At 48.3% G+C, this 15753-nt stretch overlaps 1 protein-coding gene across 1 annotated transcript in view; it reads left to right on the top strand.

Moving 5' to 3' along the window:
- The window catches only part of LOC128709016 (trithorax group protein osa), a 99210-nt gene extending 83926 nt beyond the window's left edge, over positions 1 to 15284 (top strand). Inside the window, exons 4-16 of the mRNA XM_053804000.1 lie at positions 2060 to 2255; positions 2917 to 4632; positions 4730 to 4914; positions 6846 to 6899; positions 7760 to 7960; positions 8160 to 8376; positions 8464 to 8727; positions 9229 to 9351; positions 9663 to 9840; positions 10082 to 10481; positions 10578 to 10677; positions 10753 to 10985; positions 11064 to 15284. Of these exons, the coding sequence (XP_053659975.1) occupies positions 2060 to 2255; positions 2917 to 4632; positions 4730 to 4914; positions 6846 to 6899; positions 7760 to 7960; positions 8160 to 8376; positions 8464 to 8727; positions 9229 to 9351; positions 9663 to 9840; positions 10082 to 10481; positions 10578 to 10677; positions 10753 to 10985; positions 11064 to 15284 (8088 nt within the window). The remainder of the gene's footprint in view (positions 1 to 2059; positions 2256 to 2916; positions 4633 to 4729; positions 4915 to 6845; positions 6900 to 7759; positions 7961 to 8159; positions 8377 to 8463; positions 8728 to 9228; positions 9352 to 9662; positions 9841 to 10081; positions 10482 to 10577; positions 10678 to 10752; positions 10986 to 11063) is intronic.
- The last annotated feature ends 469 nt before the right edge of the window (positions 15285 to 15753 follow it).

Raw genomic sequence — 15753 nt, 5'->3', positions numbered from 1 at the left:
GAGCACTATGTGTGTGACAGGGCAGATAGGGTAAACAGTGATGGTGCTGGTGTGTGTCATGGAAATTTGATGTGTGTGGTACGCGGGTTGTCCGTTTTTGAGTGGTTTGGGGATGGTTTGGGCCCAGCCGCATCAAATACTGTTGTGGAAGCCCGTGGTCTCTCTGATGTGTGTTTTTTTCCTTTTTCTTCTTTATTTCTGTGCATTATGCATCGTTGACCAAACTTGCGCTTTTTTATGGGAGTGGATCGCCACAGAGAGAAAACCTAAAGGGCAAAAATAGGAAGGACTACAATGCAAAATGTAAAGGGAAGCGGGGGGGGAATGTTCGCAATTTGTGTGCAAATCCCTTTTTGTCCTGTGTTGCGTCCCAACTATTTACCGTGGCTTCTTTCACGGTGGCGTTTTTTTTTTTGGTTGGGTTTTGTGGATCGTGCACCGCGGCCTACAAAAATTACCGCTTTTCCACGTTGTTCTCGTTGTGCACGCGCGATACTGATGATGATGTTGCTGGTTCCCTAATATCAGCATCCCCCTCCCATCATCCAAATAAAGGCACATTTAAAATGGTTTGTTGCATTGGCACACCTTCCTCTCTGTCGCTGTCTGTGTTGGTTTGCTGTGGTCATTTGGCTTTGCTGGGCCTAGTATACATTTAAGTGTGTGTGTGTGCGTGTCTGTTTAAAAAGGGGTAGTTAAGGGGGGTTCGTTCATCATTTGTTTCTGTTTCATCTCCTCCTTTTTCCTGCCACATTTTTTTTCTTCTTCAGTTTTTCAGCTCATCACCAAAACAAAATTCACCCATTGCATTTGTGCAGTTGTATGCGTATACTGGGTAGTGCACCCGTGTGTGAGTAGGGTAGATGTGTCCTTCCTACCTGTCACTTGTTTCCCACAGAGGGCCCCCGCTGAATGCAGCACCGTTTGTAGTGCGTACGGCACTCATATTATTCTGGGGGAGATAATATATCCAGGGAAGGACCTTTTATCCTGTACCACTGACGTGCTCGCTTACAGCGGCAGCAGTAGCGGTACTAGTAGTAGTAGTAGTAGTAGCAGCAGCAGCTGTATGCGTACAGTAAAGTAGAAATATGCAGCAAAAGCATAACGCTTCAACACGACCGTTGGGTCCTGGCTACTGCTACAACACCGGAAGGCTATTAAATCAGTCACATTTGGGCGATTAAATGGGGATGGTGGAATTTGTGCGAAAAATTTGATCATATGCACTGCACTTTTTGTTGCAACCGTTGTTGCTGCTGTTGTTCCCTGTCCAACTAGCCAAGACTCCCAAAAGGCAAAACAAAACCAAAGCGGCCAGAGGAAGAAGGATAATCAAGAACAACAACATTTGGATGGAGTGAATCGAGTTCTCGGTTGTTCTTTTTTTTTTGTGTAGTGCAAAACGACTGTGGAGGTGGAGACCTCCAATCAGTGTGTACTGTAGGTGTGATATAGATTACAAACAACAATCTCCTTATGGTCTTTAGTGATGGTGACCGTTGGTTATGTTTCCACTATCATCGCTACTCCTCCTCTTCCTCGCGTGGTGTGTGAAGTGTGTTTCTGATTGTGCTAGGTGTAGAGGTGTTTGCTTGCGTGTTTTTGGCTGCTTTGCACTGCTAGCACTATGAATTACAGGCCACCTTCTTCTTCGTCCATAACATCCTCAACATCATCGTCCTCTGCGACGTCATCATCGTCCGCTCCATCATCCTTTGCTTCGTCCGCGTACGATGATTGGTGGCGACTAGCGATGATGGTTTCATCTACTCCGTCGGTCCCTTATTCCGGTCTGGCAATGTCCGGGTTTCCTCGGACGACGTCGCCAATGTTACCGGTACCAACTTCTACCACACGGCGTTGGTCATCTCGGCGTTATAATACTACCGGAGCTAGTGCTTGCTGGTACTTCGGTGGTTCATTTGTATGTCAATATTAATATGTCTATAACTACAACCAGAAGACGATAGTTGACGTAGACCCGTCGCAAGGTCTTTCACTCACGAATATTCCCACTAACGAATGTGTTTCCATTCTATTTTCGTTGTTTCCACAGGATTCCACGGGTCAGAACAGTAATGACAGCACAACAGGAGGTAGTGGCGGGCCTGGCAATTCCACAGGGCCAACGGGAGTGCACGGTGCACCCGGTACACCGAACTCTTCCTCCTCTTCGTCGTCTCAGGGTATGAGACCAACGCCGTCGCCAACTGGTTCTGGCAGCGGTTCACGTTCTATGTCGCCGGCAGTAGGTAAGTCAACACACTTGTTGCTGATTGTGGCTGTTGTACCGACGGTGTTTTAAAATGCATTTTTGTGTGCATCGAATCATGAATCTTAGAAAACAGTTAACAATGTTATACTGCCAAAAATGTGATCAAGTGCTCGATGTTGATGTGATAGATTAATGTAATAAATAGTAGTAATAATAATAAATATGTCAGTCAATACGTGCACCGATAATGTTCGTAACGATTGTCGACGTCACTTTCGATTGTCACTATCGGGAGAGGTATTGATTAAATAGCCGAGAGATGATAAATAAAACGCCATATTTTGCTATTATTCGTCGTGCTCAAGAATAAAAAAAATCAATAAAACAAATAGCGAAACGTAAATGAAATATTGTAAAAATGTAAGCGCTTAGTAAAGTTAATGTTTTCTAAATGAAGAATTTTCACAGACACATGTTTGACATTCTTTTGTGATTTAAAACTGCTTTTCCTATTGATTAGTTTTAAAGTAATAAAGATGTGACATACTAAATGTAAAATAAAAACTCTCCTTGCAACATTAATAGATCCTAAAATCGCCAGTTACAAGTGTTAATACATACAACATCAATTTGTTTTCTACCTAAATGTTTAAGCAGTAGCTAATTATTTCCGTTTTCCTTATTTTAATTCATTGTAGGCCAGCAAAGTGTTTCGATGCCTCCTCGTCCATCCAGCAGTCACTCGCAAACTCCAAATCAGCAACAGCAGGGTCCGAATCATCAGCACGGCAGCAGTAACAGTAATCTCGTGCACGGCAATCAGACACAGGGACCGCCGGATCATCACGCCCGTGTTGCCTCACCGAATCGTCCACCGTCGGCCTCCGCACAGCAACTACCGCCCGTGTCGACTGCCCCGTCAGGCAGTGTATCGTTGCCACCGTCGTCTCAGGCAGGCGGCGGAGGATCGACCGGTCCAGCGGCAGGTATGGCCGCTCAAGGCTACCAGGCGCAAGCGCCACATCCGCCGCACATGCACGGTCCCTACAAGATGGGTCCCGGAGGGCCCGGTGGTATGCCTCCGGGCGGTCCGGGACAGCAGATGTCTCCGTATCCACCACCACCCCCTCACCAGCAACCACCACCGCAGTCGCAGCAGTATTCACCACACTCGCCCGCGAGTTACTCGCCGCGTCCGCAGTATCCGGGGGCGTATGGGCCATCACCACCCGTACCGGGACCACCGCCACCACCCGGGACACAGTCACCCCAACAGGGTCCACCCGGTAGTGGTGGCCCACCACCACCACATCCACCACCCGGCGGCTATCCGGGGCAACACCGCATGCCTAATCATGTGGGTGCCGGTGGTCCGCCACCACCGCACTCGCAGTACCCTCCGCATCAGTATCCACATCAGCCACCAAGTCCTTGGGGACCACCACACACACAGGCCGGACCGGGAGGAGCCGGTACGGGCCATGTAAATAATCATGTACAGCAATCGCAACAGGGACAGAGCGGTCCGCCGACACCTGGCGGAGCAGGAGGCCCTCGGCAAGGCAAGGGTATGCCGCCGGGGCCACCGGGAGCTGGCGGAGTGCATCCGCAGTCACCCCAGCAGCAGCAACACTCACAACACCACCAGCCGCCACCACATCATCAACCGCACCATCAAGCCCATCATCAGCCGCCCCACCATCCGGGACAACCCCAGTCCCAGCAACCTCCGCCCCAGAGTGGTTCACCGCAACCGCTCAACTACCTAAAGCAACACCTTCAGCACAAGGGTGCGTACAGCGGTGCCCCTAGTCCTACGCCACCACCCGGCCAGGGCTATGGTAACGGTCCCGGCATGCATCCACCGATGGGTCCACCTCACCACATGGGTCCACCGATGGGGTTACCGCCACCGCCGAATGCAAGCAGTATGGGTCCACCACCACCGGCCGGTACGCCACCCAGCCAGTCTCCTTCTGGTGCTGGAGGTAGCGCCGTAGGACACCAGCATCCGTCGCAGCAAGATAGTGGCCATCCGCCTTCGCCGCATCAGCAACAGCCTCCGACGCAACCACAGCATCCGGGACAACAATCCCAACAATCGCAACAACAACCTCCCCACTCGCCCCACCACCATGCGCACGGGCCGCCACCCCATGCGCAGCACCAACCGGGACACCATCCCGGGGCCGATGTGCCACCGCAACCACATCATGGGCTTTTGGCGGGAGCGGGACAGGATAATGGCATCATAAACGCGACTGGTGGGCCCGGTGGAGGAGCGGGAGGAGGTCCCCATCATCACCATCATCCCCATCATCATCATCCAGTTACCTCACTCGTTACGACGGGACCTGATGGCGCACCACTCGACGAAGCCAGTCAGCAGAGTACCTTATCCAATACCTCAGTAGGCAAGTATTAGCTAAACGTGATGGTCCGTTTGCATCACGTTGTGTTTTATGTTTGCTAAGCATCTAATCCGCAATTTCCTTTTTTGCTCTTTTACAGCTTCCGGAGAAGATCCTACGTGCTCGACGCCGAAATCGCGGAAAAACGATCACTACAACCAAAGCCATCTGACGGGCACCAACACGCCGTCGTCGTCGAACGCGTCGCCCGGGCCGCACAACGCACACGAAGACTTCGAACTCAACTCGTCCCCAACGTCCTGGCCCCGGACGCCAGCTAGTCCAGTGAGTATAGTAACGCATGGCGAAACCACCGCTACTACTGCTGCTGCCGCCAGTGGCAACAACATCAGCAGCAACGAACGCAACGGTAGCAACCGCAACAACACTAACCAACAACAACAGCATCAACCGCATCATCATCAGCAACAGCAGCAACAGCAACACCTGCAGCAACAACTCTGCAACAACGACAGCAATAGCGATGTGGTTGACGGTTGTCTGAGCTCTTCCAGTTCACAGACACTTCTTCTCTCTTCGCTACGGTCTCGGAATGAGCGGCAACATCAGCAACAGCAGCACCAACAGGAGCAAATATCGTTGGAAGACGATAGTGTCGTAGCTTACATTCCTCCATCCGCTTCCCCCTCGTTTGATGAGCGTTGTGGAGTTGCATTTCTGCAGCGTCCCGTGCACAGTAGAGGCGCAATGCCACTTCGTCGAAACCAAAACCCACCAACTTACAACGTTCCTTTTCAACAGTCCGACCAAAATCACCATCACCTCTCCTCGTATCCTTATCATCAGTTGTTTTGTCGGCCCAATTCTTTCTCCCAACGATCGGTGACTGCATCGAATCGATCTACTTTTAATGAGTTTGGGACCACCTCCTCCCGATTGCCCACATCGACCGGATCGAGATCAATTCGTGATCATCCATTGATAGTCCCTGCTGTTGATGGAGGTGTGGCTGCTGCTGGTGCTGCCGCCATTTCGTCATCTCGTTTGCCGTTGGCTCGTCGAGAAGATCTGTCACCGTCGTTACCATCGTCTTGTGCTGTATCGTCGCCATCGTCGGCTGCGGCCGCTACTGCCGCTGCCGCTGCGGCACTTGTTGCGTACTGGTACTCCTACTCCTCCTATACGTCGCCGTCACGTTCACACGTCCTCGTGCCGAGCACGACGGCGACGCCGATGTTGATACGTCGTCCGTCGAACGTAGCCAGTCGTAGTAGAAACGTAGATGTACAATCGGTTTTCTTTTTGTGTCTTTTTACTATAGAACAACTGTGTTTTTGTCCTCTTGTTTCCCTTCCAAGTGTCCAAGTCAAAATTTTCCATTCCAACTATAACAATTGTGTGGTGATCTATCCTTTAAAAAATAATTCTTTCCCAATCCACTTGTATTACAATTCAGTGCTAAGACGTTCAAATTTGTTATTGCGTGAATCGACAATTAGTTAAATTTTATTTTAAAGAATTACATTTAAAACTAATAATTGAATTGTTTCTAAAAGCAAGAACGTTATTTACCTTCCATACATTCATCTATAAACACCAAACACATACACAGTTTACACGATTCCACCCTTAAAGTTTCCCATAAGTTTCTTATTTTAATTTAGCTGTTTGATTGGTTTTCTTTGTCAGTAGTACTGTTTTTATGGTATTTTTTCTAGTTTCATAGCTTTCTTTCCGCTGATTCCTTTGTACGTCGTATGCATAGGCGTATGAGAGTTGTGGTTTGAATTAAAATCATGATTTGGCTTTCGTTTGTTTCGTTTCCATTGTTTGTTTGTAATGCTGTTGTTTTGTCTGTTCTTATGATTTTACGGTTGTTATTATTGAGCTTATTATTATGGATAAGCTCAAAACGTTATGTAATGCATTTTTTAGTTCGCAAAATACCAAATACATTAAACACCTATCCAAATGTATACACGAGGGATGGACAATAACTCTTGATCATAGCCGTACCTCGGTGCTACTCTTTTCACATCAGAAAATAAGCATCCTTCTTTCTTCCCGCTATCAACATACCATACGTTTAAATTTGGACTGTCATATTTGTTATACTATCAATGTTACAATTACAAGTTGATACCTAATTGAACAATTGATGAACCACCACCACCAACCACCACCAAAGCTTACTGAAAAATTGTCGCATTTACTGAACTGGTTCCCTTCGATCGTTTTCTCCTTCTAATTCGCAGGTATTTAACAGTCACGTTCCTCCCACGCCGGAGACACCTTTTAGATCAACTAAGGTTAATATCGTTTCTTTCACTTGCCAAGTGAATGCGAATTGCGCATTCTTGTTAGCAAAAATATATTATTGCATGGATTGGATTTGGATGTCTGTGCATCGGTGCTTTTATTATGGGTTGCCTTTCAATATTTAAGTCTCATTTTTTTCTCAAGTTCCCTCTTCGTTCCGAACAAACTTGCACGGTGACAGAACGTATGCATATTCATTACTTTATTTTTGTGTTTAATAATTATTTAATCATCACAACATTTCTACCATCTGCACAGTGTGGTGTGAGTAAAATTTTGGATGCTAGGAATATTAACAATATTTAACCCTATCTCAGATGATATGTTTCTTGAAACAATCTTGCATTTGTTAAATTATAATTTGTTATGTTTGTTAAATTAAAAAGTTATAAATATTTTGGTTGTTCTTCCCAGGAATGATAAGGGAATTGATCTTTTGTTTTGTTTAAAGAAATTTCATTACCAATCTTGTTTATGTTAAATATTCTAGATTTAATATACTAGATTTGGTTTGATTCTTCATTGTTTTCTATTTGCTAACAATTCATCTTAAATCTCTAATTAATCGTTTGTTTTATAACATTACCATCTTTTCAAAATAAATGCATCCTGTCTCGTGGAACTAACCCTAATAAAATATTTTATTATATGGTGATATAATTGCTCTTCCAATTTACAATGCTCTTTTTATTTTGGTGTGAGTTTTTATCCCTTTTGTTCTCTTTCGTAACACAGGTGATTCCGATCTTTTTGTTTTCTATTTTTATTTATTTTATCAAATAAATGAAAGTTAAAAATTCGTAGGCTAACCTTTCCCACTACCTTTTTTATCATTTTATGACAAACTCAGCAGAAATCGGACAGTTTGAACAAGTTGTACGAGATGGACGATAAGCCGGAGCGACGAGTGTTTCTGGACAAGCTGCTGGCGTACATGGACGAGCGAAGATCGCCGATCACGGCCTGTCCGACGATCTCGAAGACACCGTTGGATCTGTACAAGCTGTACGTGTACGTGCAGGAGCGTGGCGGGTTTGTTGAGGTGTGTAAGGTGAGTTGCTAAGCTATCCTGACCTGTCCGATCCCCCAACAACTTAACCCTACCCTCCCACTCTAACCGTTGAGGCAGCTGAAGCTTATTCGAGAATGGTTGAGCGTACAACGCGGGTGTCTGCGTGTTTTTTTTCTTTTTTTTTCTTCCCTTTCTCACTACCTCACCTACTCCTTCTACGCCATCCAAATCACTGAAGGTTACCAAGAGCAAAACGTGGAAGGATATCGCCGGTATGCTAGGTATTGGTGCAAGCAGCAGTGCAGCCTACACGCTGCGAAAACATTACACAAAGAATTTGCTACCGTTCGAATGCAAGTTTGATCGCGGTGGCATCGATCCGGGTCCGATCATTGCACAGGTGGAGGCGGGTTCGAAGAAAAAGTCTGCCAAAACTACTTCCGTTCCCTCGCCAGGTAAGGATGGGGGATGAGTTACATTACTTGAAGAAGGTTTGCTGAAGCGTTCCTCATCACCTATTATTAAATTTTTGTTTGTTTTAGGTTCATCCAACTCGCAAGACTCTTTTCCCGCGCCTGGCAGCAGCAGTGCCTCAATGGATGGTTATGGGCCGTATCCTGGTAGCGGATATCCGCCAGGTTCTACACCGGACTATGTGCAGCAGCAACAGCAACAACAAGGTAGTGCCGGAGGTCCACCGGGTGCTACTACCGCCGTGGCACAACCGGGTCCGGGACAGCAACAAACACCACAACCCCAGCAAAGGCCACCTTCGCAACAGAGTGGCACTCAGTCTCCTCATCCAGGTAGGGTGTTTTCGGTATACTTTCATAATTCTAGTAAAAAACCATACACATTAACTGTTTACATGTTTGTGTTCGTTTGTGTTTACCGTTATAGTAAAATATGTTGGTGAAGGTATAGGCATTTGACTGTTTTATATCATTTTTTAGATAAATATTGCTGTGAAAATGTTACCTTTAACTACTTGACTACACGAACTGCAAATAATTTAAGAAGGCGTAATAATTGCTAGGACTATGATATACACCGTTCACTACACCATATTTTATTGTATATATCTAACTCAGAGGCAGCGCCAGTCATTATTGTCCCATCATTCACTAGCAACTGTAGTTCGCGTTTTGTCCTTTTTCCTTTAGTATGTGTTTTTCGTTGCCTCGATATAGATACACATGTGGCTACTGTTGTCCCGGTTTTTGTATATGTGACTCATGGTTCCCTTTGCATCATTGCGCTCTTTCTCTCTCTCTCTCTCTGTTTATCCTCTTTCTAACATCGTGTAGGTTCGGCACCGCCTGCCTCTGGCGATAACATTAGCGTGAGCAACCCTTTTGATGATCCTGTGGGTCCACAGCGTCCCCCATATCAACAGGGTGCTCCCTATCCACCGGTTTCACGTCCCCAAGGTAATGGCACACCAATGCTCGCTCCCTATCTAACACGCAAAATGTTCAGTTCATTCCTTCATCCCCGTTCCGTCACCATTTGTTTGTTTTGTTTGTTTGTTGATCCCGAAAACATTTACTAACACCATACACGTTTTGTATAAAGATCAATACGGGGAAACAAAAAATGGTTTAAACACAACCCAAGCTTAACATTCTGCACCGAAACTTTCCCTAAATGTAACCGCGACTGAAAGAGCTTTCAACTAGCAAAATAGTGTATTTTATTTATTAATTTTCTCCATTTTCTCGTAATTCTTGTATACGTGTAGGCGCACCTTATCAAGGACAGCCGGGAGGTTACGGACAGTATGGTGCACCAGATCAGTACGGTCCGTCTGCGGGCACACCGCCTGGACAATATCCACCACCGCCCGGTCAGCAGGGACAGTACCCGCCAACGAACCGACCGCTCTATCCTCCATATGTACCGCCAGAAACTGGAGAAGGGTAAGGATATTGGTTATATATTTATGTTTTGTGTCAGTTGTGACCATTGGTTGTGTAAGGTGTGAATAGTGGCATTAGAAGATTCTGTGTACGGGTGGTATGGTTGGAATGACCAATTACACTGTGCATCGATCTGTTTTCTATTTAGCCGCGTCACTTTATGTTCGTACCCCATGTTGTAATTGTCGTGCAAACATACAGAACAAACGAATAAAGACCAATGCGTTTAACCTAATGACAGATCTCTCTACAGAGGCACACCACCATCGTCGGCGGCCGGGGTTCCTGGACCTCCATCTGCGGCTGATCCCTACCGTGGATACGGCAGCTCTCCATACCCTCCGCCACCCCAGCAACGACCATATCCGCCGCAACAGCAACCTGTCGTCAGTGCGGCCCCAGGAGTTCCTCCGGCAGGTACTCCTCCAATTCCGGGTCAGGCTGGTGGTGCCTCACAAGGGCAGGTGCCACCAGGTGGCCCACCATCACAGCAGCAACAGCAACCGCAACAAACACCTCCACCACAGCAGCAACCTGGCGCACAAGGACAACCGGGTGCACCTGGTGGTTATCCGGCACCGGTCGGTCAACCGGGCGTGCCTCAATCAGCAGCCGATTACTACCGACAGCAACAGGAACAGGTACCTAGCTAGCTTTTCTTTTCCGTTGTTATCTTATCTGTTTTGGCTTCGTTTTTGTGTTGCATTCTGATATTTATCATGTAAATGTGTTTCAAGGCTCTTCCCTACCCACAGCCCAACCAGCCGCGTCGTCATCCGGATTTCGAAAAGAGCCAACAGCCCTACCCTCCATACCAGCAACGGCCTCAGATGTATCGTAAGTATTTGACTTCTTTGTAGGCCTACCGTGTCCGGTTCGGTTCTTAATAAAAGTCTATACTCTGTTCTGTAGCAGGTGGATGGCAAGCAGGCCCTGGTGGTCAATACCGTGGTCAGTATCCTCCGCAAAGCCCTCAGCAACAGTGGGCACATAATGGTCCCCGGCCAAGCGGTCCTCCGGGACCGCCCGGTGCTGGTGGCCCTCCGGGAGGTCCACCGGGCGCTCCAGGTCAGTGGGGAGCCGCCACGGATGTTAATCGCTACCCCCTCAATCAACAACAACCACCTTATCCAACGCATCAGCAGGTTAGTAGATGATTGATTTTGAATATATGGATTGTGCCACCTACGTATGACTATATCTCATTACTTAAATTTTCACAGAGTCAACAACAACCCTGGAATCAGATGCCACCAACGTCGCAGAATTCACCACTACGACCACCATTACGCAGTGGCAAACCGTATCCGCCAATGGCGGGAGCCGGTCCTGGTGTTCCCACACCACCTGGTTCCATGCCTGGAATGCCACCCACCAGCATTAACACGCCTCCGCAACAGCCGGGAGTTGTGAGTGGACCTCCTGGTACAACCACGTCATCTGGACCGGTCGTTCCTGTTACGGGCGGTGTTCCGCCCGTTGTTCCCTCCGCTGGCGGCGTAGTACCGGGTAGTGGCGTGCCTTCCGTTGCTGGTAATGCCAGTGGCGTGGTACCCGGAGCAGTTCCGGCAGCTAATGCGTCACCAGCGGTTAAAGCACAGCCCACTGTGCAAGGCGGAGGACAAGTGCAACCGGCTGGGCCTAACTTTCAACCTTCTGGTACCGGTGGTGTACAGCAAAAGCGAGACATTGTGTTCCCTACGGATAGTGTGGAAGCTACCACACCGGTACTGTACCGGAGAAAGCGCATCACTAAACTGGATATTGGCCAAACTGATGCCTGGCGGATATTTATGGCACTACGTTCTGGACTGCTCGTTGAAAGCACCTGGGCGTTGGATGTGCTAAACATTCTGCTGTTCGATGACTCATCCGTTGCTTACTTCGGACTAGCGCACATGCCGGGACTGTTGAATTTACTGCTAGATCACTTCCAGAAGAGTCTTTGCGATATGTTTGAGAGTGGCAAAAGGGAAGGCACAACAAACCGATTCAGCGTTGAAGGAAGTAATCGTGCCGCTCTGCTGGACAAAATGCTAGACGTTGATGACGATGATGAAACGGAGAAGGGCGAAGAACATGGTCGAAAAATGGATCAACAAACTTCCGTAGTCAATACCTCCTCGATCGCGGTGACCACAACCACCGAAACGACGATAAAGCTGGAACCATCGTCGCCCATAATGATGGCAACGACTACAATGACAACTACTACCACCATGATCAAGCAGGAGAAGCTAGAGAATGGTTTACCGGATGCCGCTTCCCTGCATCACAATGGAACGCAGGAGAACGGTGGTACCAAAGGAGGTTCTACTAAAAGTGCTGGTTCGGCGATAGATAGACGAAGAACCACGCAGTGTTATGCGAGACGCAACACGAAACTATGTGATTCGAATGAGGAACTAGATCTGGGTGCGGTAAAGAATCCACCGAACCCGGACGAACGTACATTGATACTTACGTCGACTACGAACTACACGATGACGTCTCGCAAGGGTCGTCCGGTAAAGATTCATCCCGCAGAGGAGGATGTGTTTGTGCTCGACCATAGGAGGGATTGGGACCGAGCGTCCGATTATCAGTATCAGCGAGACACTGAAGTCGGGGGTGATCCGTGGACGGCCGGTCATACTGATCCAGATCCGCATGATTACATTATGGACACGTTCCGGGCCGAGTTTGTGAACATTCCATTTGCAAAATACATTAAAACCAGCGCCAAGTATGCTGAGGCTGCTAAGACGGCCAGCACCATCACCACCCGGAACGGCAAGCGGATAGGAGCCAACATTAACAACAACAATTGTTACATTAGCACCGTGAGTAACAATAACAACAGTGCAAAGTGTACAAGTAAAAACGGTCGGGAGCTGCAGCATCAGCAGGAACCAGAAGTACAAGAAGCACCAGTTGAGAAAAACACGACAACGGCGTTGAAAAACACGTCAGAAGAGGTGATGGAGATGGATGTGGACATAAAGGAGGAGGAGCTGCTATCGCCACCGAAGCGAAGGAAAGAGGAATCGTCCGCAACGCCACCGACGTTACGCACCCGGAAAGATCACCATATCGCGCGGTTGATGAATGGTGAAAGTGGCGAGGAGGAAGAAGCGAGGGAAAAGGTGGTGGATAGTGGTGTGGATAAGGTGGTAAAGAACTGTATAATGAAGAAAGAGAAAGCGACGGTAGATGACAAGGAAGCAGCACCAGGCGAGACAGTTGATGGCAAGGTTGCTGCAAAGGGTACGACTCCGACGCCAATGGATGCGGACTGCCGCGAGATCGATATGGAGCTGGAGAAGACGTCGAGTTTATCGAATGGTCCACAAGAACCGGCGCATAACGCTGATAATGAGCGGGAAAATAGTAGCGAAACAAGTGAATCGTCGGCAACGACTGAACGTGAACCGCAACCTCAGCAAAATAGTGTGAAATCGGAGGAATGTCAGAAGTCATCAGCAGTCGTAAAACTGGTCGACGAAAAGATGGACATCGATGAACAGGAAGAAGATGATGTTTCGTCTGTAGTAATTCCGATGGTTGGAAAGACGATAGCCTTCGACATTGCGGAAACGGTGCGTGATCCGGCCCGAGTGCTCAAACGTCGACGTATGAGTGACTACGAGGACGAGTGTTACACACGGGACGAAGCTAGCCTGTACCTCGTGACCGAGGGACAGGATGCACTGGCTAGGCGTTGTGTAGCCATCTCGAACATCTTGCGCAATCTCACCTTCCTGCCAAACAACGAGACGGAGTTCTCCAAATCATCCCGCTTTCTGGCGATACTCGGCAAGCTGTTGCTACTGAACCATGAGCACCCGTTGCGTACTAAAAAGACACGCAACTATGACCGCGAGGAAGATGCTGATTTCTCCGACTCGTGCAGCAGCTTGCAGGGTGAGCATGAGTGGTGGTGGGACTTTCTGGTGCAAATTCGCGAGAATATGCTAGTGGCCACGGCAAACATTTCCGGCCAGCTCGATTTGTCCCGTTTCGACGAGCCGATCTCACGCCCAATCCTGGACGGACTGCTGCACTGGGCGGTGTGCCCGTCGGCGCACGGTCAGGATCCGTTCCCAACGCTCGGTCCGAATGCGGCCTTATCGCCACAGCGGTTAGCGCTCGAGGCACTGTGCAAGCTGTGTGTGACGGACGCAAATGTGGATCTGGTAATAGCGACACCACCATTTTCGCGGCTCGAAAAGTTGTGCTCGGTGCTAACACGTCATCTATGCAAGAACGAGGATCAGGTGTTGCGCGAGTTCTCGGTCAATTTGCTGCATTATTTGGCTGCTGCCGACAGTTCGATGGCACGCACGGTTGCACTGCAATCACCATGTGTGTCGTATCTGGTGGCATTCATCGAGCAAGCCGAACAATCAGCATTGGGTGTTGCCAACCAGCACGGAATTAACTTCCTACGAGATAATCCTGACTCGATGGGCACCAGTCTTGATATGTTGCGAAGGGCTGCCGGTACGTTGCTGCACCTAGCGAAACATCCGGACAATCGACCCCTGTTCATGCAGCAGGAGCAACGACTGCTAGGGCTAGTCATGAGCCACATACTGGACCAGCAGGTTGCGCTCATTATCTCCCGTGTACTGTACCAGTGCTCTCGGGGAACTGGACCGCTTACGACGATGGAGATCGAATCGGGAGGTAAAACGAACACTTCGAGCAACTCCTCCAACTCCTCCTCAGTAATGGCTGCTTCCAACTCTTCGTCTATGATGGAAACAAAATCGGGAGCTGACTCGAAAACAACATCAACAGCGATGTCTACCAATGGTAACAGCAGCAGCAGCAGTAGTTTACCGACCACAGCGGATGGTTCTTCCCCGAGTGCTGCAACGAATGGCAGTGGCGCGCCAGTAACGAACAATGGAACTGTGACTATCACCCAAACAGCCGCGACGAACGGACAGGTGACAGCGGAAGAATTTGTCACACCATCCACTCCTTCCTCAACCGCTAACGTTTCTGAGGGTGTGGATAGCAGCAGCAATCGGACTGCCAACGTTGATGCATCTTCCATGGCAGCTTCGACGGCGGTAGTTGCTGGGTTTGATGAGTCCAGTTCTTCGTCGTCCTCGAACACTGCGGCAGATCACGGTGCATCGGCAACTAACACGCCTGCCTCCCCTGCAGCAGCGACGAGCGTAACATCGGTGAACCCGGATGGAACGTCCAACAGCAACGCCAGTACGGCAACAACAAACAGTGGTAGCACTAGCAGCAGCAGTAATTGCAGTAGCAACAACAGTAGTAGCAACAATAGTAGCAGTAGCAGCAACAGCAGCAGCAACAGCAGTAGTAACACCGTTCCCACGAGTCCATCAGCCGTAGCAGCTACAAACCCTTCCTCCCCAGCAGCGAATGTCGCTACAGCACCTCCACAACCATCGTCACAGCATCCGATAACGGCATCATCGTAGTGGAATGTCTACTGAGCCTCTGAGATATTGCGCCACCAATGGCAGCTTTAACATCTGACCCGACGACAGATGCTGTCTGGACGGTGGGGGTCGGAATTGATCGCAAGATTCGATCAGTTGAGGTGGTAGAGAACGCGATGTTTCTGGACGGGGTCATGTGTATATCGAAGATTATATATATAAAGTTATTTATAGTTACACACATATTATATATATATATATATATTTATAGGAATATATATTTAGCAAAATGAAGAAAAAGCGAAGATCGATGATAAAATCAAGCAAACTGGAAGAAGGGTTTAATTTGCGGGTAGCATAATAACTGAACACCGGACACAGGATTAAAACGATCGGATAAAGAAACAGTGAAACGGTGGACAGCTAAAGGAAAAGAGAAAATGGAGGAAGGAAGGCTTGGTGGTGTTTGCGAGGGTGTAAGGAAACACAAAACACAACAATATGACAC

The sequence above is a fragment of the Anopheles marshallii genome, chromosome 2 (assembly GCF_943734725.1).
Source record: "Anopheles marshallii chromosome 2, idAnoMarsDA_429_01, whole genome shotgun sequence".
Lineage (NCBI taxonomy): Eukaryota > Metazoa > Arthropoda > Insecta > Diptera > Culicidae > Anopheles > Anopheles marshallii.
The sequence above is the reverse complement of the archived record's forward strand: the minus strand, read 5'-3'. Positions and strand labels throughout refer to the sequence as shown.